This window comes from Heteronotia binoei, chromosome 10, assembly GCF_032191835.1.
Source record: "Heteronotia binoei isolate CCM8104 ecotype False Entrance Well chromosome 10, APGP_CSIRO_Hbin_v1, whole genome shotgun sequence".
Taxonomy (NCBI): Eukaryota; Metazoa; Chordata; class Lepidosauria; order Squamata; family Gekkonidae; genus Heteronotia; species Heteronotia binoei.
Genome location: NC_083232.1, coordinates 99,985,301 through 100,008,179, shown reverse-complemented (window position 1 = coordinate 100,008,179; position 22,879 = coordinate 99,985,301). Strand labels below are relative to the sequence as shown.

The following is a 22,879-nucleotide window of genomic DNA, read 5'->3' as shown; positions in this document are numbered from 1 at the left end:
CTCCGTTTGGAGTTCAATTATGCTTGTCACGGCCTTGATCTTGGCTCCACCCCTAATTTCTCCTGGCTCCACCCCCAAAGTTTCCTGATGTGTTTGTGTTGCTGTTGCTGTGTTGCTGTTAAGAAGCTGGCAGCAACTCTTGAGTAGAGAGACCAGTCCCCTGCTTCAGAGTCACCAGAAACGGTGGGGGGGGGGAAACGTCTGCTGAGCACTTCATTATTCTCTATGTGGAGATTGATTCTCATAGGGTATAATGTTAGGGAAACTGCTCTCAAAATAAAGTTGGGGAATTAGAGTGAGAGACAGCTAGCCCCTAAACGGAATCTTTTATCTATGTATACGAGGCTCAACCGATCAGAGAGTCAATGCTCAATAAAGAACTCTAATTTAATAAAATCAATTGTGGTTTATTTGAAACAATAGTTCGTTCACACAAGGTACAAAATCAATCACACATTCATACAGGTCTAGGAAAAATAGAGAGATCGATAGGGGAACATAAAGGAATTGACATACAGGGTAATACTACCTCTCGCAGACTCCAATGGAAGGCTCCGATGGCGACGAATGAGGAAATGGGGGAAAGGTCCCGAAACTGATCAGGAATCGGGGGTGTTACTACCCAGCGGGAATGGGGGTTTACTGAGTAGAGGGCACACCTGTGGGTAGCTAGTCCACAGGTTATATAGAGTCACCTTAATCCTGAGGGGATGGGAGGTGACTGGGAGTGGTAATGGGAGGTTCTGCTGATGACCAAGAAGGCTGGACTTCGGCGGGACCAATGGTGGGTCAATGGCGACACCTGATTGGGTGTGTACTTCAACCAATGAACATCACCTTCATCCTGGGCATCCTGGAAACTTCCAGGTTGCGACAGGGCCTGGGGCGGCTCCGTAGGTATCAATGTGGGAATGACTGGGTGATTGGGAGGAGATGGGATTAACTGGGAAAGGGACAATAGAGAATCAGATATGCACCTAGGTATTCCGGTGTAGACAAAAAGGCTTGATGGTATCAGGAGAGATTCTTCCTCTTTCTCAACTCTCCGGGGTGAAGACAGTTGTTTAGGAAACCACTGGGCAATCAGGATTAATAGTGGAGCCATTAATCCATTCATAAACTAAGTGGGTTGCTTGCGGGCTAGGAATGACTCAAGGTGTGTACGTGAGGTTCCCACATAGAAGGAATGAAGCCCAACCAGGCAGGAAGATGGCTACATGTGGTGTAAGCAAAACACAGTGGTTTCCATGCTTAACGCTTCACACCGTTCGCCTGGACAGCTCCGTGGCGGCGTAGCCTCCTCCTTGCCATGGCGGGTTCCACGTGATGGCGGGGACAGGTTAGAGCGCGGCTGCAGACACTCTGTGCCTGACTCAAGCGCTCATATACTTGTTAATAGGTACACTGGAGTCTTATGTAGTTCCTGGGTAGCATCACTCGCATTCACTGGCCAGGCGGATGCAAGCTTACTTCTCCAGGCGCCCTGGCAACCATGTTGGTGATCATGATGTGCACATATTAGGAAAAGTAGGGGGTTTTTCCTCACAGTTCCCCCCCTCGAGACTGACGTCACCGCCTAGTGGCGAAGTCTCGCATATGCAACGGATAAAAATAAAGAAAAACGGGGCTTCGTTAAGAGGGCGTTAAACCCTTGAAGCATGGGAAATCTACTATGGAATACCGGCTACCTGCAAAAAGGTTGGAGCCACTATCTAAAACTACTCAAAAACATAATTTAAAAATGCCAATGGGCCATCAGATCCTTCCTTGGCGTTCGTGCTTACAGGGAGGCCTTCTGGGATACATTGTACATATTCAATATTTCATATAGCATTATTAAAACACATAGTAAAATTTCACAATACACAGTATCTGAACCAAGGGTTCATATAACAGTATTAAAATTCATAAAGGCACGTAATAAAATCTCATAATACAAAGTATTTAAATTTAAAAGGTTACTTAAAAGCAAAATATAGCATTATTAAAATCCATAAAAAAAAAAAAAAAACACATGGTGAATCTCCAGATACAAGGTATTCGAATCAAAGGTCACTTAAAAGCAGAAATCATGTGTGCAGTCTAGACCGGCTAGGCTGCCATAATTGATTAGACAGGCAATAAGCATTTTATATTGTACGCAGATTCCCAAGGCAAGTCATTTAAAATCACTGGGTTACATTTCATACATATAATAAAACACAAATCCTATCACTATGCTAATACATAATTCATCTGTCTGACCTTTTTTGGTCTTCGGTCTTCTTCTCCCCCCCCCTCGATAACTTCCACGCTGGGGAACGGGGAGGTTTCCCTTCTCATTTGGCTTGTCTGTAGTCTCCTTCTGGAGGGGAGGAGGCTGGCGGCGCCGAGGAGTCTGCAGCGGATATCCCACCCCCCCCCCTTGTATTCAGGCTGCCCATAGTGAGGTCAAGCCACCCATGGAGCATGCCCAACACGGAGGCCTCCGATCCTGCTCGGATCCGGTCGGGGGCCCGTTCACATGGTCTGGGGAGACCCTGTCAGAAGGAGTTTCCTGTATATTTATGTAAATGTCATGGACAAAGGGTTCTGGGAGAGGTTTTTACAGACTTTTGTCCAAGTTTATACAGTTCTAGCACAATAATAAACTTTCCAGACAAAACACTGATACACAGTCATAGTTTCTTATACCTTTGCAGCCCTTTCCCGTTTGGCTCCGGACTGCTCTCTTCAATCTTAAAGTAGGTCCGCTCCCGTGCCCTATAGGTTTGGCATAGGGGAACGGTATACGATGGACGTGCGGACCCATGGGTCTACAACCCGAACCGGGGAGCGTGGCCACGGAAAGGCCTCTCCTGGTGTGTAGGTTCGGGGAAGTAGACCCAGGGATCGCTTCCCATATTTTAATCGGGAGCCCGTTTGGGCTCCGGAGAACCCGCTTAAGCGTGGTTCTCTTTTAGGGCCTATTGGAGTCCCTCCCTGACTGGGAGGGGGGGACTCCCCCTTTACTTGGTAAAAGATAGAACATAAGCAAAAACAAACACATAAGGAAAACTTAGGTTCCCGTTGATACTCAACCTAAGGGTCCCTGTCTGTCAATCAAAGTTTGGATTGGCAGGGGAGGGTTCTGCGTTGCCTGGAGGTTCCCACTTCCTGTGGGGTCGTGCCCTTAATGTGGTGCCAGTGGTCTATTGGTGGGTGTGGGAGATGCAAATGACCCTGAGCAAAGCAGTGTGGGGGTTTTTCTTTTTCTTCCCGTCCCTCACGCTAACCTGACCATGCGATGGAAACCATGGTGAGGAGGGCTTTGAGCGCGGCCGGTTACTCCTTTGGGTGGGCTTCTCCGAGCCTACACCACCAGGAGAGGCCTCCCGCCAGGGAGATGCTTCTTGGGAAAGCTTGATGAGATAGCTCGTAAAAGGGCTAACTCGATTCTCGCTCCCTCCAGCTCCACACTCCCTGGTTCGGCCTCGCAATTTCTCCAAAAGCCTGCTCTAATTTTTGAGCCCAGCCCCCCCTGAAAAGGGTGGGCACCCTTCTTTTGGTCAAAAATAGATTCATAACATCTTACAAACATACATATAAACATGGCTGGTCGGCCAAAATCCCATCTTCCGTCCCTTCTCCCGCCCGGGAGATGACAACGGGTAGACTGACACGTCATGTCTTCCGCTGAGCGCTGCCTTCTACTGGCAGACAGGGCGGTTCACAGAGGCGTCGGGCAAAGAGGATATTCAGTTCATTAAGCAAACCAAGTGGGAGGCACATATGCAAATACTCTTTTGCCTTGAAATGGGTCCCTGGGGCCATTGTGGGGCTCCCCCTTTACTCAAAATCACCCCAAAAGGTCTGAGGTTTAATTTCAGCGGTATTCCTATTATTGGGCACTCCTTTCTGGTGGGGGAAAGCCAGAGTCACCGTGACTTGAAGGTGCTTCGGTGTGTTTGGCGTTCCCGGTGGGGGCCGAGTTCAAGCATTCTGCCTGGTCTCGTGTGCGCCTTTACAAACTCAGGGTGCCCCTGCAAGTATGGCACCTGGTGCAGAGTCTGTTCTGGCCCCCTGAGACCCTTAGGTGGGCGGAACTTTTAGCTGGAGCTCCGCGCTCCGGAGGGCAAGTGTCAGTGCCTGCCCTCTTTTAACCCTCGGGCTGCTTCGGCGGCCCAACCTTCTCTGGTAAAAGATAGACAAATCTTAATAGCAATAATTCATTACCCCAGGGGGGGTTAGAACTCTAAGTCCCAGATGTCTCCAATCCTGCACTTTGGGTTAGTGCATGCGCATGGTGTGTTTATGCAGATGAACTAAGCCTAAGGCATGTTGGGAATAGGATATTATAAAACATTTATCAAATGTATGGACCTGGGTTCGGTCCGCTCCTTGTGGGGATAGTGGCTTGTGAATGGACCATAGTTTAGGTGTATTGGCTCCAAGATCGTTCTTCGCCCGCGTTGCCTTTTTAATCTAAAAGGTAGCTGGCGGACCTAGGGTGCCCGGGGGAGGTGGCCTTTCCTAAGCTCCTCGGTTCGGGTGCCCATGCACAGCCTGAGTCCCTTCCACAGTTATGTGGGTAAGGGCTGCACGCTCAGGCGTCCCAATGGGTCAGAACAGAGGCTGCGCCAGGTTCCTGATGCTTTGAGCGTCTGCAACTTCTTCCCCTCTCCGTTCCCTGTGTTCCTTCAGGATCACGGAGCGCCGGAAGAGTCACAGAGCTCAAACACTGGACTGCTGGGAGTCTCTCTGGGTCAGAACAGGTTCTGTCCCAGAGTCACTTTGGGCCTTGTAGTGATGGATCACTTGGTGGGACTGTTATCTAGACCATCAAGAAGCGATCCAACACTTGCAAGAATGCCCTGAGTTTGTTCTGTTCAATTTGGGCTTCCTCTCACCCCTTCCCCCTGGGCCAACGAGCCCACCCTTTACTTGGTAAAAGATAGAACTCCCCATAGGAACAGAGCGAGGGGCTGAAAGATACTGACATGCATAATGTAAAAGCGGGCTGTGGGGACTACACTTCCCATCGTCCTCTGTTTCCCATCCCGAAAGTTGGAGCATGTGCCGAAGAGATTTATGCAAATGCCCCAAATACAGGGTGATCTGGGAGCGACGGGGCAGTGGGGTCTTTACCCTTAAAGTCTTGTTCAGGGGTGAGCAAGGAGGGGGAAGTTTTCCAAACCTATACACAGGGTGTAGGGATTTAAAATATATATTGGGCCGAGCTTTGATTTGACTCGTTGTGACCCTTTAGCTACTTGGTGGAATCGAGGCATCAGAGGGGGATGATCCGACGGCTTTAGCCTGTGACCCGACCGGTCCCCGCTGTTGTTAAACATGTGGGGCTGCAAAACCGGGGGTCCCAGTGGGCCTGTCGAACTGACGCGCCTGGCGCGATCCGGTTCAGATGGGAGCCTGAAGTGGCAAAGCAGGGCACGCACCCGATGGGAGTCTTCCGATGAATACTTCTGAACCCTCGGGTGGCAGCCCTTGCAAGCTCTACCTTGCCACTGTTGGTCCTCCCTCCACGGTTCGGTTTCGTCGCCTTTCTCCCCTCTCCCCTTCCCTTGGGCTATACAGCCCTCCCTTACAAGTAAAAGAAAGATCTTGGAAAAGGAATGAAGAAAGGGAGCCTCCCCCTCCCCCCCTCGCACAAGTGGGGAAGGGATTCAAGGTGGTACTTAGGGCTTTTCTATGACGAGGGGACGATATCTCCACATGGTTTGGAGCTCGTCCACCTTCTTGAGCTGCTTTCTCAGCCAGCACCCCAAGACAATTATTGCAATGCAGAGTATAATCTGGAAGACCAAAATGACTACAATAGGGTGCAGGGCTACGTTAAGGATCGCTGACCCAGTAGGGCTCCAGCCAAGGAGCGCGTCAAGGAACGAATGCTTTCCCGTGTCCTTGATCTGTGTCAGTAGCCCGGAGATTTCCTGTCCATCATGTTTAACCACCATGGACGCTGTGTCTCCGCTCCTCTTAATTTCCTGCAAGGTCTGTTTTAAAAGGGGATGGGACAGCAGGGATCTAATCGCCCGCAGCCCCATGCCCAGAAAAACTGGCTGGATGAATTTGAACAGACTCGGGGCCAGCAGGATTTCTTCCCTAGTCCATATGGGGACCGTGAATTCTATATCGCATCCCACAATGGAAGATAGGTTGCAGAAACATCTGTTTACATCTGGTAGCATGGGTTGGATGTGGAAAGTATTTATAATGAGATACTCGCAATACGTCCTCACGCAAGCACACCCTCTTCCCAAGTACACAAAAGCGGAGGCATTCTCTTGCCTAAGCGCGTATTTGCATTCTTGAGGGGAGTCCCTTAAGGGGTTCACGCAGGGGTGGTGAGTTTGTAGAGTCTGCTCATCACAGATAAATCCCAAGTTGTCTTTGTGTACACATGCCTGTAGACCCACAGCTTCCCAACTTCCGTTTTCATTCCTGGCCCATTTATCTGAGTCCAAGGAATACAGAACTTCGGTTGGTCCCACTTGCAGCCCTAGTGGCACAACGGGGTGTACATAAAAGAACCCTTGTGCAGTGGGCATCAGGATGAGAAGTCTCAATTCCTGCCTGTCCACTGAGAAAGATGTATTCACCAGAGTCCACCAGGCTTCCAATTCCAATTGCGGGGTGGGAATTTCTGGCTTAATTAACTGCTTGATTTCCAGGGGGATATTTCCCTCCGTGGCTTGTCTGATCATGCCCATGGTTACTGCTAAATTCATAGCTTGAGCCTGGGTGCATGCCAGTGCTAAAGAAATATTTAATTGTAGTGATTGAGTGCCTCTCAGCAGCAAGGCAAAGTCTCTTTCAATTTGGTTTTCCCAATTTACTAAAATGGAACTGATGGAATGCTGGACTTCAGAGATGGTGTGGAAAGAGTCATTAATGGGTTTTCCCAGCTGGGAAATATAGGAGGTAGCGTAGGCAAATTTATTTGCGAGGGTTTCTATATTTATAGAATCTAAGACCGCTACTCCTCCAGCAACTGGTGCAACCCAGTCTCCTACAGATCGTTTCAATCTGCGAGGCGTGTTCCCCACCCATAACTGCAGCCAAGCCTCCCAGCCCTTTTTGCTGGGTTCCAAGTAGGGAGCACATTGTGGCAATTTTTCGATGGTGTTTAATCCCGTCAGGCTGACTCTGATCTCCTTTAATACCATCTGTGGCCGAATTAAAACTTGTTCCCTAATATCCCGCTTAATCACATGGGAGCCAATTATGTGAGAGTTGGCACTTAATGTGCTCTCAGCGTCTGGAATGAGAGGGTTGAATTGGAGCTGGGTAAAATTCCCTATTGTGAGGGTGTAGTTCCCTTCCTCCGATGGAAGCTCTGTGTTGAAGGTGCCCAACTTGGTGAATTTCATTCCCATCGCAGACTCCCGCTGGCATAGAGGGTCTATTACTATAAACCAGTCAGGAGGTCCCTGTATTCCTAACTCCGAATCAGTAACAATCCAATTTTTATTCGACCATGCAGTTAGCTGGTAGTGATGCGTCTCTCCACTAGGTGTCTGTATTGAGAACGCAAGCGGCTTTTCTATCCTAGAGCCAATTGATAATATAAATTTGAAAGGATTCTTTGCGCTCCACACTGCGGTCGACACGATTGCAATTTCACAGTATGGCCCCATGTCCTCAGTAAACCCTTTAGAGGCTGGAGTAGCGCTAGAAGTTATTGTGGGAGTTGTTGTTAATCTCCGTGGGCCCTTTGGGACATAAACACAATGCATTGGCACTAGAGGTCTCATGGTGTCCTCATGAGAAAAACAGTACAGTTCCTGCGTTAACATCCTGGTCCCAGCACATAACAGAATCATATTAGGTGGTCTGACCCACTCTTCATCACAGCTGCGAAAGTCATAGCTGCTTCTGGGGAGTCTGCTGTCATTTTCCCCATAATTAGACTTTATGACTTTGCACAGCATGATTTCCTTGGGATATAGGCTTGTCTTACATCTCCAATGAGAGAATGGGACTATAGTGGGCAATACTGCTCTATCAGCTGTACATTCCTCCTGCATTAGCATCAACATTAAATACATTGCATACATCATTGTTCTCACAAATCTCACCTTCACATTCTGGTAATCCATATTGTGTACCTGAAAATAAAAGATAAGATTGCGCTGTAGACCCTTCTTGCTATTCCTATAAGCTTGAAGGAGTCAAAGTACTAAGGCAAGGTTGGGGAATAGGGGGAAAGGGAAGGAGTAATGTTCGCAAGAGAGAAGAAAAGAAGAGGGGAAGAAAAAAAAACTCGCTGTAACATTACATGTTTGTGTTCTGAGTTCTTTTCTCCTGCACCCCCCCCCCCCCCCTAGATTACTGTGGACAGGTCTGTCTCAGGAATCTTTGTACTTGGACTTGTTCAAGTTACACCAAGGGTGAGGAAAGTATCACTTAAGGGAAAATCCACCGGTTCAGGGCAGGGCATGACAGAGATTTGTCGGATTTCAGCTCTTCTCTGCGGCGGCGCCTCTTCAGGTTGCTGAATCTGATTAGGGTTAGCTGGCGCAGTCCCCTTCCATTCCTTGAGTTGGGAACAGTGGAAGTACTTTCGCCAGGTCTCCCCGTTCTTTTTCTGAATTTCTACTTGGTAGACTGCTGGGCTGATCCTCAGTGTTATCGGGACGGGACCTAACCATTTGGCTTCCAAGGAGTGCTCGTTTTGCGAGAATCTCCTATATAGCACTAGCTGGCCTGGATCCCACACTCGAGGGTTTTTAACCCATCCTAATCTCTGATCCATCGCTTGCTGTGTTTTTCCTAGTTGTTTAGCTACCTCCAGGTGAATATTGTGGACCTCCGTGACTAGCGATTGCACCCATGCGTCATTCACAACCACCGGCATCCAGTCAGATGGAAGTTGTGTTTTGAGCCAGAAGGCTTCTGGCAACACCATTTTCCTTCCTGTCATGACCATATGCGGTGTGTGACCATGAACTGCAGTAGTACCCCTCAGTGCCATCAGGATAATGGGTAACTTTTCATCCCAATCCCTGCCTGTGGACTTCACTACTTTCCGTAGGGCTTCCTTGATAGTCCGGTTAGTCCTCTCAATTGCCCCTGAGGCTTGGGGGTGCCCGGCAATGTGAAACCGCTGTTCCACCCCCAAGGCTTTGCATAATTCCTTCGTGACCTCCCCGATGAAGTGTGACCCCAAATCCGAGTCCATGACCCTCGGGATTCCCCACCTCGTCCATAGGTGGTTAAATAAAATTTTAGCAGTAGTAGCGGCAGTATTATATTTACACGGGAAGGCCTCCACCCATTTGCTGAAGGGATCGATCACCGTGAGGCAGTATCGGTTCCCTCTTGCTGTGCGGGGAAGGGGGCCGATAAAATCGATTTGTATACGAGCCCAGGGTCCCTCTATTCTTTGGTGCTGGATGGGAGCTTTGGGTCCTGATGTGTCGGCATTAACCATAGCGCACGCAAGGCAATTATTGACCCACTGTGCTACTTCCTGGCGCATGCCCGGCCACCAGCCCGTCTCCTTTACCCGCTCCAAAGTTAGATTTGCACCGCGGTGTCCCTGCTCGTGCACAAACTTGATTAAATCCCCTCTGACCTGCAGGGGTACAATCCAGTGTTGCTCCCCCTGACTATCTACTGCCCAGTAAATGCCCTCTTTCTGAATGATGGTATATTTCCCCGTTTCATCCTTTTGGGCTTTGGCAAGCTCCAGGATCTCTGGGTCGTCTGTCTGGAGCTCGCCCAGATCCATTAGGATTTCCCTCCCTTTGCTCTGGTTCCGGGTGGTAACCGGGTGTAAAGGAAAGGTGGGGGGTGAGCGGAAAGGATTGCTGTCTGCGAATGCAGCTTCTTTGGCAATAGCGTCTACTCTATTGTTCCACATCCCTTCCTCTGTATATTGTCTCTGATGTCCCTTAACATGAGTCACGTAGGTGGAGTCAGTTCGCGCCTCTATTCTCTCCGCTATTTGCAGCCATTTCTGAGAATGCGCGACTGTTTTCCCCTCGCTATTCTGCCAATTCTGTTTCTTCCAAATGGGCAGCCAGGCCGTGATCGCCTGCACCGTCCAATGAGAATCTGTAAAAATGGCTAGGGGAACATCCAAAGGCTCGAACTGGAGGATTGCTAGCACTGCTTCCACTTCTGCAGCTTGGCTAGAATGAGGGCGGACGGTTCCTTTAAGGACTAGGGAATCCTGCACTCTAATGGCGCCGTAGCCGGTTCGAGCTGAGCCATTTACATGGAAAGAAGACCCATCGCAAAACCAACAAACAAGCTCTTGTTGTCGGGCTTCCGCTAGGGTTATTCCTCCATTAACTGGCCAGGGTATATGTTGTACCACTGGCAGCGGACACTCATGCTCTTCCCCTTCAACTACAAGGCCATAGGGCGAGGGCGGTTCCTTTTGTTCCTTCTGGAAATCGACCCCTCTATTAGTTAACGCCAGCGTCCATTGGGCGATCCTTTGGTTCGAAACTTGCCCATCTTTAACTTTCCCGGAGAGAATATACTTAAGAGGGGAATGAGTGGTTTGAACTACCACCCTTGCTCCTCCTATTATAAACTCCCAATGGGTTAAACTCCAAACCAGAGCGAGGCAGACCTTCTCGCAGGGGGAGAATTTTTCCTCCACGGAAGTAAGGTTCCTGGAGGCGTAAGCCACCACCCTCTGCGATCCCGCTCGTCTCTGGATCAGAGTAGCCCCCAGACTGTGCTCCGAGATAGCCAGCTGAATGAAAAACGGCTGGGTAACGTCGGGATGGGCAAGCGCCGGAGCCTTTGCGAGGTCATTTTTGAGCTCTGCAAAAGCCTTTTGCTGCTCCGGTCCCCAATACCACTGCACATCTTTCTTCAGGAGCTCATAAAGAGGTCGGGCTTTCTCGGAGAACATCTCGATGAAGTCCCGGGAAAAGTTAAAGGTACCTAACAAAGCTCTTAGTGAGTGGGGGTCTGTGGGGGCAGGGAGTTTGGAAATCACTTCCACTCTCTGTGAGTCCGGTGTTCTTCCTTCTGCTCCTAGTGTGATGCCGAGGTACTTCACCTCGGTCTTTACTAGCTGGGCTTTCTCCCTGCTTGCTCTGAAGCCCGTTTCCTGGATGAGGTTGAGGACCTCCTCAGTGACCTCCCGGACCTTCTCCTCTGTCTCTGCGTGGATCAGCACGTCATCTACATAACTGAGCACGCAATCCTTTGATCCGGGCAGCAGTCGGTCCCACATCTGTACAACATGCGCGTGACAAATGCTTGGGCTAGAATGGAAGCCCTGCGGTGTCCGCTTGAACACGTATTGTTGGCCGCGGAAGGTAAATGCAAATTTATACCAACAAGATTCGTGCAGGCGGATCGAGTGGAACGCGTTGGCCAAGTCCACCACGCTGTAAAATTTAGATCCCGCTGCAATGGCTGCCACTATCTCGTTGTACTTGGCGACCACCGGGGCCACCGGGGGAGTCACTGCATTGAGGGCTCTGAAATCCACTGTCATCCTCCAAGTTACTCCATCTGCCTTTAAGACCGGCCACAAGGGGGCATTGCAGATGGACTGCATTGGGAGGATGACGTCCCACTTCAACAGACCCTCAATTGTTTTTCCTATCCCTGTTTCCGCTTCCGCGGGGTATTTGTACTGACGCTGGGGAGGAGGATCTTTGCCTTCTATGAGAACACAAGCGTTTCTCACAGTCCCACACTCCGCCTTGTCAGTAATCCATACCCCGGGAAACTTTAGGGTCCATAGATCTCCCGTTACTGAACATACAGGGAAGGGAGCTTTTAAAGCTGCACATCGGTGTATAGCATTAATAAAGTCCGGGCCTCCCGGGATGTGCCACAGGAGTCCGTTGGCTAAATCTACCGTTAAATGGTTTTTCTTTAAGAAGGGAGCCCCAATCATCCCATCGTCTTCTCCTGCATTATTACAGGCTCTCATGGTGGCTTTGAGTCTCCCTATTGTGATTGGAATCTTTTTCCAAATGTGGGATAGATGGCTTCCTCCCGCATACCCAGCCAGTTCCAGAGTTTTATCTGTCTGTGTACCTTGAGTAACTAGCGTTGGATGGAGCACACTAATCGATGCTCCTGTGTCTACTAGTAGAGTGGCAGGTTTAATGTTCCCTGGAGCCCCAATGCCCGCCTTTACCATTGGTCTCCCCCAAGTGTCTGGCTTAAGTCTAGCCACTACTCCTTCGGGGAGATTAGTGGGCCCCGGGCACCCCTAGCGCAGACCCTGTTCCTCATATTCCGGACTGTTAACGACCGTTTGCTGCTGGACCGCGGCTATCGGAGCCGGATATAGCTGAACAGTGGGGTGCATTGGAGGGGGTGGATGTTGAACTACTGCAGCTACGGGCGGTGCATACCCTTGCGGCGCCGCAAAATGAGATTGGGTTGGCGGAGGTGGGGGAGCAGACGGCTGCTGATTTCCCCACCCCTGTATCACTTGTTGTTGCCTTTCCATCAAAAGTGCAGTGGGTGCTAGATCCATATTGGTCATGTCGCACCCTGCACGGAGTAAAAAGTTCCAGAGCGCTTTCCGCTGAGTCTGTTCTACGGGCGATAGCGAGTTCCAAAAACGAGTCCGCTCGGCCTTTCCGTTAAAGGGAGGCTTGTACCCTCGACTCTGATTCTGTAAATCTTGATATGCCTCCCCATAAGGGCCCGTCATTGTGTTAGGCTGTGGGGCCGGAGGCGGTTGCACTGCGGGAGAAGGAAAAGGGGCCGAGGGCTGCACGGGTGGAGGAGGGGCTCTCGGTTGATAATTAGGGTTCCCTCCCCCCGCTCCGGGCTTCTGCCTGGCCGGTTTCCCATTGTTCCGCGCCTGAGCGTGCTTATTTTGTCCTATTGGAGGATTGGCTGGAGGCTGCGATGGGTTATAGGGGTCCGGATTAACTTCCCTCTTCTGATACTGAGAGTGAGGCCCGTTGTTAGCATAAGTAACTGTATTAACAGCTTCCTTAGCCCGGTCTTTCTTACTACTCTTTTTCCCTTGCGCAACCGTGTCCATATATCTGCTTATATTTTCCAGATTGGCGTAAAGTGTGCTCCATTTGGGGTTAGGAGCATGTGTGGGTCCTAGCGCCTGCCGCGTTTCTGGGTTGAGGCCTTTAATGACATCTGTTATAAAATCAGCGTCATCGTAGTCGGGCTCCTGACCCTCTTCCTCCGGGAATACTACGTCTGCAGCTAAGGCTAAAAATTGTTTCTTTGATAGATAGACCATAGGGTCTTCATCTGGACCTTGCACGGTCTGGGTATACACATATTTAATATTCTCTTCATTCCAAGTAATTCTCAATAGTTCCGCTATCCACTCCAAGGTGGTTATGACATCTTTGGGAGCGACTAGCAATTTTTCTCTCACCTTTTCTACATGGGGGCCGTTTACAGCCAACCTCAGGACTTGATTTAACTCCCTGATGGTTATGTTTGGGTATTCCCGGTACATTTGCATCATCCATCGGATGGAGGTTTCTCTATTATATGGGCCTAGAATTTGGTGTGCCATTTTAATATTTTCAATTTTCCAATCTTTAACCTCCTTAATTATCTGCACCGTCTCTTTACCGTTCCCCTGTCTAGTGGTAGTTTGCCGGGTAACCACCGGGCATACTGGGGCGGGGGCAACCTCACAGGGTTGTATTTCCTCCTCATCCTCACTTTCCTCATCCGAAAAAGCATAGAAGGTGGATGGGGAGACCGTTGCTATAAGAGCATTTTTACGGTCTAACTTCTGCTGCAATGAGGCAATTTCTTTTTTACATGCCTCATGATTAGCTGCCTCTTTGGTTTTCTTCACCGTTTCTGTGGCTATTTCAACGGCATATTGCAGTTTGTCATTCCGGTTTTTGGTTTGCTCCAGCTCTTTGCTCAATGCCTTTATTTGCGATTGGGCTTTCTTTAGAGCCGTTAGGGCATCTTGGTGTATTAAGGCCAGGGTATTTTTCTCTATCTTAACCTCTTCTATGGTTCGACTTGCCTGCTGCCAGTCGAGGTCCAAGCTATTATTTTCCCCAGCTAGGCGTTCCTTCTCTGCCTCATAATTTTGGAATGCTTGTTCTAATGCTTCTGCATGTTTCTTAAGCGTTTCCTCAAATTCTTGTTCCTTCCTTTCTATCTGCTGGTCTTTCTGGGCTAACTGCTCCTTGAGCTGTTTGTTCAAGGCAGAGCTATCCCGCAGGGCTTCAAACAAACCCCACGAGGCAAAAAGGTCTCTTTTGCCAGTGCTAATTGTTTTGTTGTTGCAATTTTCTTCAAATATATCCCTAAAGGACTGGAGGGGATCCGAGCCTTGGTTAAAGACTCCCTTGTTCCAGGGGTTGTCCCCTTTCTTTATTAACCATTTCTCCAACTTGGGGAGTTCCCCCTTTTTGGCGAAAATCTCCATTTCAGTTTAGTTTTCTTTGTATCTCACCTACTGCCAACCTCCGGTGGTGTTTCAGCTAAAGTTACGGGGCACCGAGCCGACCCAACGATCGCGTCTCAGGTGAAAAAGGGAGCCACGGGCCGACCCAACGATCGCGTCTCCGGGCAAAGTTGTAGGCAACGAGCCAATCCTATGATTGCGTCTCGGCCACCAGGGGAAATCCACGAGCCGACCCAATGATCGCGTCTCGGGTGAAAAGGGAGCCACGGGCCGACCCAACGATCGCGTCACCGGGCAGAGTTTTAGGCAATGAGCCAATCCTATGATTGCGTCTCAGCCAAAGGGAAAATCCACGAGCCGACCCAATGATCGCGTCTCGGGTGAAAAGGGAGCCACGGGCCGACCCAACGATCGCGTCACCGGGCAGAGTTTTAGGCAATGAGCCAATCCTATGATTGCGTCTCAGCCAAAGGGAAAATCCACGAGCCGACCCAATGATCGCGTCTCGGGTGAAAAGGGAGCCACGGGCCGACCCAACGATCGCGTCACCGGGCAGAGTTTTAGGCAAGAGCCGACCCAACGATCGCGTCTCAGCCAGAAAAGGGCGCCGCGAGCCGACCCAACGATCGCGTCTCGGGCAAACAAAAACAAAATAAAAGTTGCCCAGCAGTCAGATTGCAACGGTCCTGTGACCCGCTTGCCTTCTTGACTGTCGGGTGCCTTAGACTAGCCTTGGCCTAGACTCGTGTAAGGACTTGGGTGTGCGTGTGTAGGTGTATGTGTATGTAGTGTGTGTGCGTGTGTGTGTGCACTAAGCTCTAAAAGAAAAAGGAGAAGGGAAGGGTGCTCTATCCAGATCTTAAACAATCCTAGCCTGTCCTGACATTCCCTCCCACGATAGACGCGTTTAGAAGGCCTCGGGACGGCGGCCGGACTTCACGGGACTTCCCCCTTGCGTTCGATCGGGCTCAGTCCTCTTGCGAGGTGTCTGGCCTCCTCGGGGCGGCTGAGAAGTCCAACGCTGAATGATAGAAAGGGGAGCAGCCCGACCCACAAATTATAGAAATGCTCGCTAGAGCCGTTCACACAGAACTCATTCACTCAATCACTCACGCAATAGCCTCGCTAGCAAGACTTTCTGAACGGTGCAACCTTACGTCTGTCTGTATGAAGACACGCGTGTCGACTCGCGTGCGTTCACACAAACAGGATAATGCCCGCATTCTCCACCAATTTCTGTTAGGGAAACTGCTCTCAAAATAAAGTTGGGGAATTAGAGTGAGAGACAGCTAGCCCCTAAACGGAATCTTTTATCTATGTATACGAGGCTCAACCGATCAGAGAGTCAATGCTCAATAAAGAACTCTAATTTAATAAAATCAATTGTGGTTTATTTGAAACAATAGTTCGTTCACACAAGGTACAAAATCAATCACACATTCATACAGGTCTAGGAAAAATAGAGAGATCGATAGGGGAACATAAAGGAATTGACATACAGGGTAATACTACCTCTCGCAGACTCCAATGGAAGGCTCCGATGGCGACGAATGAGGAAATGGGGGAAAGGTCCCGAAACTGATCAGGAATCGGGGGTGTTACTACCCAGCGGGAATGGGGGTTTACTGAGTAGAGGGCACACCTGTGGGTAGCTAGTCCACAGGTTATATAGAGTCACCTTAATCCTGAGGGGATGGGAGGTGACTGGGAGTGGTAATGGGAGGTTCTGCTGATGACCAAGAAGGCTGGACTTCGGCGGGACCAATGGTGGGTCAATGGCGACACCTGATTGGGTGTGTACTTCAACCAATGAACATCACCTTCATCCTGGGCATCCTGGAAACTTCCAGGTTGCGACAGGGCCTGGGGCGGCTCCGTAGGTATCAATGTGGGAATGACTGGGTGATTGGGAGGAGATGGGATTAACTGGGAAAGGGACAATAGAGAATCAGATATGCACCTAGGTATTCCGGTGTAGACAAAAAGGCTTGATGGTATCAGGAGAGATTCTTCCTCTTTCTCAACTCTCCGGGGTGAAGACAGTTGTTTAGGAAACCACTGGGCAATCAGGATTAATAGTGGAGCCATTAATCCATTCATAAACTAAGTGGGTTGCTTGCGGGCTAGGAATGACTCAAGGTGTGTACGTGAGGTTCCCACATAGAAGGAATGAAGCCCAACCAGGCAGGAAGATGGCTACATGTGGTGTAAGCAAAACACAGTGGTTTCCATGCTTAACGCTTCACACCGTTCGCCTGGACAGCTCCGTGGCGGCGTAGCCTCCTCCTTGCCATGGCGGGTTCCACGTGATGGCGGGGACAGGTTAGAGCGCGGCTGCAGACACTCTGTGCCTGACTCAAGCGCTCATATACTTGTTAATAGGTACACTGGAGTCTTATGTAGTTCCTGGGTAGCATCACTCGCATTCACTGGCCAGGCGGATGCAAGCTTACTTCTCCAGGCGCCCTGGCAACCATGTTGGTGATCATGATGTGCACATATTAGGAAAAGTAGGGGGTTTTTCCTCACAATAATGGGGAATTGATCTGGAGGTTTCGGGGGCTCTGGGGCAGCTGTGTTTTGAGGTAGAGGCACCAATTTTTTAGTATAGTATCTAGTGCCTCTCCCCAAAGTACCCCCCAAGTTTCAAACCGATTGGACCAGGGGGTCCAATTCTATGAGCCCAAAAGAAGGTGCCCCTATCCTTCATTATTTTTTATGGAAGGAAGACATTTAAAAAGGTGTGCTGTCCCTTAAATGTGATGGCCAGAACTCTCTTGGAGTTCAATTATGCTTGTCACACCCTTGTTCCTGGCTCCACCCCCAATGTCTCCTGGCTCCACCCCCAAAGTCCCCAGATATTTCTTGAATTGGACTTGGCAACCCTAACCACGAGGCATCATGGCCCATTCCCTAAGAGGGCCAGCAACTTCAGCAGCCTGTAGATCCTTCCTCACTCTAGAGATTATATGTAAGGCTGCTCCCTGGAGGTGAGGGCACTTGTTTACAAGGCTTTGGGAGGAGGGTCCTGCTGGGCTATGAGCCAGGCTCTTCCCTCCCTCCCCCTCCCTGGGCACACTGCTTTTTGAGTCCCAGAAGTGAAGGCTGCTGGAGAATGGAAGATCTGTTTCACTTACCATGAATCTTCCTTCTCAGTGGTTTGGGGGTGGGGCAGCCCCTCCCCTTGCAGAGATGTGCAGCCCTGCCTGTGAAGAGGAGGAGATGAAGTCTGCCCCCCCCCCCGACCACCGCAAAGGAAGATTCATTTTCTGAGGCATTTCTTTGACTTCTTGATTTTGTGTGTGTTTAAGAGAAAGAGTTAAGCTTTGCTGATATTTTTGCTGTTAGCTTTGCCGATAGTTGTAAGTTTGTGCTGTTTTTACTCTTCATGTCAATTATATATTTTGACTTTTTTTCAATCTCATTGTGCGTTTTAAAACTTTTATTGTGAGCCATGATTAGAATCAAGTACGAGTTCACATCTAAATAACATCTCTGCACTCAGTTATTCGGGTTATTATTTTCTTTCATGCATATCATGATGAGTGAAAAACGGGGGGGCTGACAAATATCCCTCAATTACTGAGCAGGTTGCGAAGTGTTTTGGCCCTAGCAGTGAATTAGAAAGAAATTAAACATGCAGCCAAGTGGGGGGATACTCTGCTGTATTTTTCTTTGTAGCCACGTATCCCCACGCTGCTTGTGCCCGTGCTGGTGAATTACTGTGGTTGGTCTGTCCTATTTTGAAGTTCCTTTGGATCTTGTGTTTCTTTTCTGTTATGCCAATAAAGGTTATGTCTATGTCGAAAAGCAGGAGGGGAAGCTACAGGTTTGAGCAGGCACGTGCACCAACTTACAAAAAGATTCTGGGGTGATTTATGTGCAAAAGAAAAAGGCATTTGACTGAGATGTTTTAAAGAGCGAATGAAGACACTTCTTACATGGAAGACACGTTGGGTTGGATCCTACCAGTTTTCCAGTAGCTCAGGTGGGAAGGAGGGACAGTCTCTCCTGACTTGTGTGCTTCCTGCAGCCCCTCATCCCACCTCCATGTTTGCCACGCAGGTCCTAAGCATCTCCCATCAAAGCTCAGGAGGGTCCGTCGCTCACTGGAAGAGCCTCTGCTTTGCATGTAGAATGTCCTAGTTCAGTCTCCAGCATCTCCAGTTCAAAAGATTAAGTAGAAGGTGATGTCTTCCATGTAAGAAGTGTCTTCATTCGCTCTTTAAAACATCTCAGTCAAATGCCTTTGAAGGTGATGTGAAGGATCTCAGCCTGAGACCCTGAGGGGCTGCTGCCAGTCTGAGTTTGTGTACGTTTAATTCGATTTAGGCAACACTGACCCTGGTGGACCGAGGGTTTGATGCCGTAGAAGGCAGCTACATGTGGGTTCAAGGTAAAGCCTTTTTAGGGGAAAAAAGAGGTCGTTGGGGGAAGACATACTTCAGCCAACAGAACAGTGGAAGGATCCAATGCCAGTAATTAAAAAAAATTGTTAAATATTTTATCTTATTATTTTTGTTTCTCTTGTATTTGCGTTCCTGGAAATGTTTTCATTTTTTTCAACTCAGCTATGTTGGCCTTGCTGCCCAAGGTGTATCATAAGTAACTCTCTTGTGCCACCAATCTTTCTTCAGTCACAGAAAGAGAGATCATAACTACATTCCGGTTTTTTAGCTCTTGCAAAACTTTGCTGTACAGAGCTAGGAAACATAATGGGACATACACGTAGCCTAGAATTTCTTCATTGCCGCTGTGTCTCCCAGGTTTCCTGTTGCAAGCTAAACAGGAGGCTTCTTTTAAATATTTGGAGCCTGTCTCTAAAATTTACACTATATTCTCCTTGTTATTATTTCAGTCCATATATTTAGAATATTGAGAGCAAGATTTGAGCCCACCACAAATCACCAGACACATACAAACCATGGCCAGCACAGCAGAATGATATTCAAAGTCTCCTCTTCTTAATGGGTTGTATGCTGTTCTGTTTGCTTTTCAAAAAGAAAGAAGTCTTCTTCCTATATGTATGTCAAACTAATTTAGTGTGACTATTTGAACAGCCTTAAATCTATGTGTAATTATGCTTTGAGTGTTCAGGGCAATGGCATAAACATTTCACTCATGTTCCTAAGTGGTGTCCCAATGAAAATTGCTTTGATTCATTTCAGCTCTTTCCCTGTCACTTTCCAGTCCTCAGAATCCCAAATTGCTTCCCTTTCCCCTTTCTAGCATCTGGTTCTTTGAGATTAAAATGCATAAACATACCTTTGATTTGTGCTTGCAATTCCCAGGGGGAGGGGTATAGAGAGAAGTCTTGTTTTACCCCATATTCCCTCCAATCCTGGATAGGATTTTAGGATGCCACCTTAAACAGAGTATATTCTTGGCATGTAGAAGGCCCTACATTCAATCCTTGGCATCTCCACTCAAAAGACATTGGTTGGCACTGCTAGTTAGTGGTAGAAAGTGGTATCAAGTTGCAGCTGACTTATGGTAACCCCTGATGCATTTTTCAAGGCAAAAGACATTGAGAGGTAGTTTGCCATTGCCTAGCTCTGTGTAGTGACTCTGGACTTCCTTGGTGGTCTCCCAAACAAATTCTGTATTGTAACTCTTGGTTGATGTCACACATATCCAGTGACTTGGGAAATTTCTTACCAGATTATTATATCATTTAAGATTTTGTTGTGCATGTGCAGTTGCCATGAGAAGTGACTCATAGCCTATTCCATAAGCTTTCAGCAACCACACGGCATATAAGAAAGCAACATCTGACTTCAGTTTATATATATTTGCTTGTGTGTGTGTGTTTTATCATAGTATTATTGACCACTGAGGAAGGCCGAAGAAGCTGAAATTCATGTGGTCTTATTGGTCATTTGATACATTCGTGAAATCATCAACTATGTGTGTAAAATGACTAAAGCTTATTTAGCTCATGCTTATGCCCTTGGAAGTCTGATCTTCAGACCACTTGTTTTAAATCTTCTAATATTTGTTACTGTGTATACCGTGTGTGTGTGTGTGTGTAAATATAGTCCCCTGTGCAAGAAGAAGAAGATATTAGATTTATATCCCGCCCTCCACTCCGAAGAGTCTCAGAGCGCTCACAATCTCCTTTACCTTCCTCCCCCACAACAGACACCCTGTGGGGTAGATGACGATATTGGATTTATATCCCACCCTCCACTCCGAAGAGTCTCAGAGCGGCTCACAATCTCCTTTCCCTTCCTCTCCCCCACAACAGACACCCTGTGAGGTAGATGAAGATATTGGATTTATATCCCGCCCTCCACTTCGAAGAATCTCAGAGCGCCTCACAATCTCCTTTACCTTCCTCCCCCACAACAGACACCCTGTGAGGTGGGTGGGGCTGGAGAGGGCTCTCACAGCAGCTGCCCTTTCAAGGACAACTTCTGCCAGAGCTATGGCTGACCCAAGGCCATGCTAGCAGGTGCAAGTGGAGGAGTGGGGAATCAAACCCGGTTCTCCCAGATAAGAGTCCGCGCACTTAACCACTGCAAGTACCAGTCATTTCCGACTCTGGGGTGACGTAGCATCACATTTTCATGGCAGAGTTTTTACAGGATGGTTTGCCATTGCCTTCCCCAGTCTTCTACACTTTCCACGCAGCAAGCTGAGTACTCATTTTACTGACCTCGGAAGGCTGAGTCAACCTTGAGCCGGCTACCTGAACCCAGCTTCCGCCGAGATTGAACTCAGGTCATGAGCAGAGAGCTTCGACTGTAGTACTGCAGCTTGACCACTCTGCACCACAGGGCTGCCTTTATATATATATATATATATTCACACACACACACACGATAATATTGATATTTAGCTTGACCCTTTGAACAGTGCCAGAAAATGGCTGCCTCAGGCAGTGTAGCCAGGCCCAAAATGGCTGCCACAGCTGACCTTTAGTCACCCAGCTAGGGTAGCTATTGCCAAAGCACAGCCAATCAGAAGCCTTGCTGTGTTAAAGGGCCACTTGGCACTGCCCACTTTCTAAAAACACTTGATGGGCACCAGAAAAGGTGTTGGCAGGTGCCATGAGCCCCACGTTCAGGACCCTTGAAATAGACCCTATCTGGGTTAGATGGAACACAGGGAAGTTCTGTAAGTTCATCTCCTATCCTGCTTGCAACCCCTGTAAAATCCAAGTTGGCATCTTAATTTATTATGATGGTGATATTTGGAATTGATGAAGGAGTCAACGGACAGCAGCGTTGCTCTGACCTGGCCTCCCAGTTTCCCCACGAGGGCGGTCTGTATTCCAGTAACAGACAGCGGGCGCGCCAGTGCCACAACCACCTGAGTGACTGGCCCTCCCTCTCTTCTCTTGCAGTTTCGCCTGGTTGTAAAGACAGCACTGAAATTGCTCCTTGTTTTTGTGGAGTATACGGAGTCCAATGCCCCCCTCCTCATCCAGGCTGTGTCTGTCGTAGATGAGAAAAGAGGTGAGTCACTCTTTATGTCTGTGATATGAAGGAGGGAAATGTCACCCAGGGTGGGGAGCTGCATTAGTATACTCTGGGTAAAAAAGACCACTATTTCTTGTTCAATGACTCCATGCTCAGACCGTCTGGGACAGTCCTGATAAACTACCAGTGATACAGAAGGAGAGTTTGAGCGCTTTGGATTCCATGTGTTTTTTACCTCACCCCCCACCCCACCCCTGGTCTGCTCACCGCTACAGTCACACGTGCTGCCATTCCTGTATTTGCTGACCACAGGTTTTGTGACTGGTTTCAAGTGGTTGAAGAAACTGTAGCAAGCAAACATGGCCACAGCCAGCTGAACACAAGGACTTGCCGTCAGATGTTCAGGCAACTAAGTAGGCAGCACAGAGAAGTGGAACACCGCCAAGAAGATGAACAAGTGGAGCTCTGGCTTCTTGTTAAAGGACAGTCAGGAAACACTGAATGGAACACGCATACAGTGTCACATAATTTGGCTCATGCACATTTCCAGAATTAATTTATCTGGGAGTGGTTGTTTTCAGAAGAAGCTGAAAAGTGTCACCTTAAAATGTCTGTTGTTATTAACTCAACTACCTCTGGGAAGAGAACCGTTGATAGTCTTATTTTAAGACAAAGTAGAGGTATGCGTAGTTTTTCAAGTCTTGAGATACAAAAGCCTGGTCCTTGGGCAGAGTTAGGCTGGTCGGAGGTGAACCCCAGAAGCAAAGCTTTCATTTTCCCTGGAGATAACTACTGCATGCAGGGCACGTGGCACCTAAGGCAAGGCCCTGCTGTGCCACGACCCTCCTCTGTGGCAGGGAAGGAGTTTTTGTGAGACACTGCTCACTTTTTGAGATCTGAAGAAGTGAGCAATGACTCACGAAAGCTCATCCCCGTCACAAATTATGTATGATCAGTAATAAAAACAAGCCGTAGCCCTGCGTAAAACAATATTTAGCAGGCCACCTCAGACCAACATCATGCAATAAAGCTATTCAGTTGTGTTACAAGCAAAAATTAGGAAATAATGCAATTGTGCAGCTTAATCAGGTAAGTCCTTTGAGATTATAAAATAGAGGTGAAGCCATCTGCA

General features: G+C 48.6%; 1 protein-coding gene across 7 annotated transcripts in view; it reads left to right on the top strand.

The window, feature by feature from the left end:
• Positions 1-22,879, top strand: part of FHOD3 (formin homology 2 domain containing 3) — a 407,856-nt gene that overhangs the window by 248,951 nt on the left and 136,026 nt on the right. For all 7 annotated transcript variants that reach the window (XM_060247836.1, XM_060247834.1, XM_060247833.1 and 4 more), the window contains exon 7: positions 21,672-21,783. In XM_060247836.1, coding sequence (XP_060103819.1) covers positions 21,672-21,783 — 112 coding nt within the window. The remainder of the gene's footprint in view (positions 1-21,671; positions 21,784-22,879) is intronic.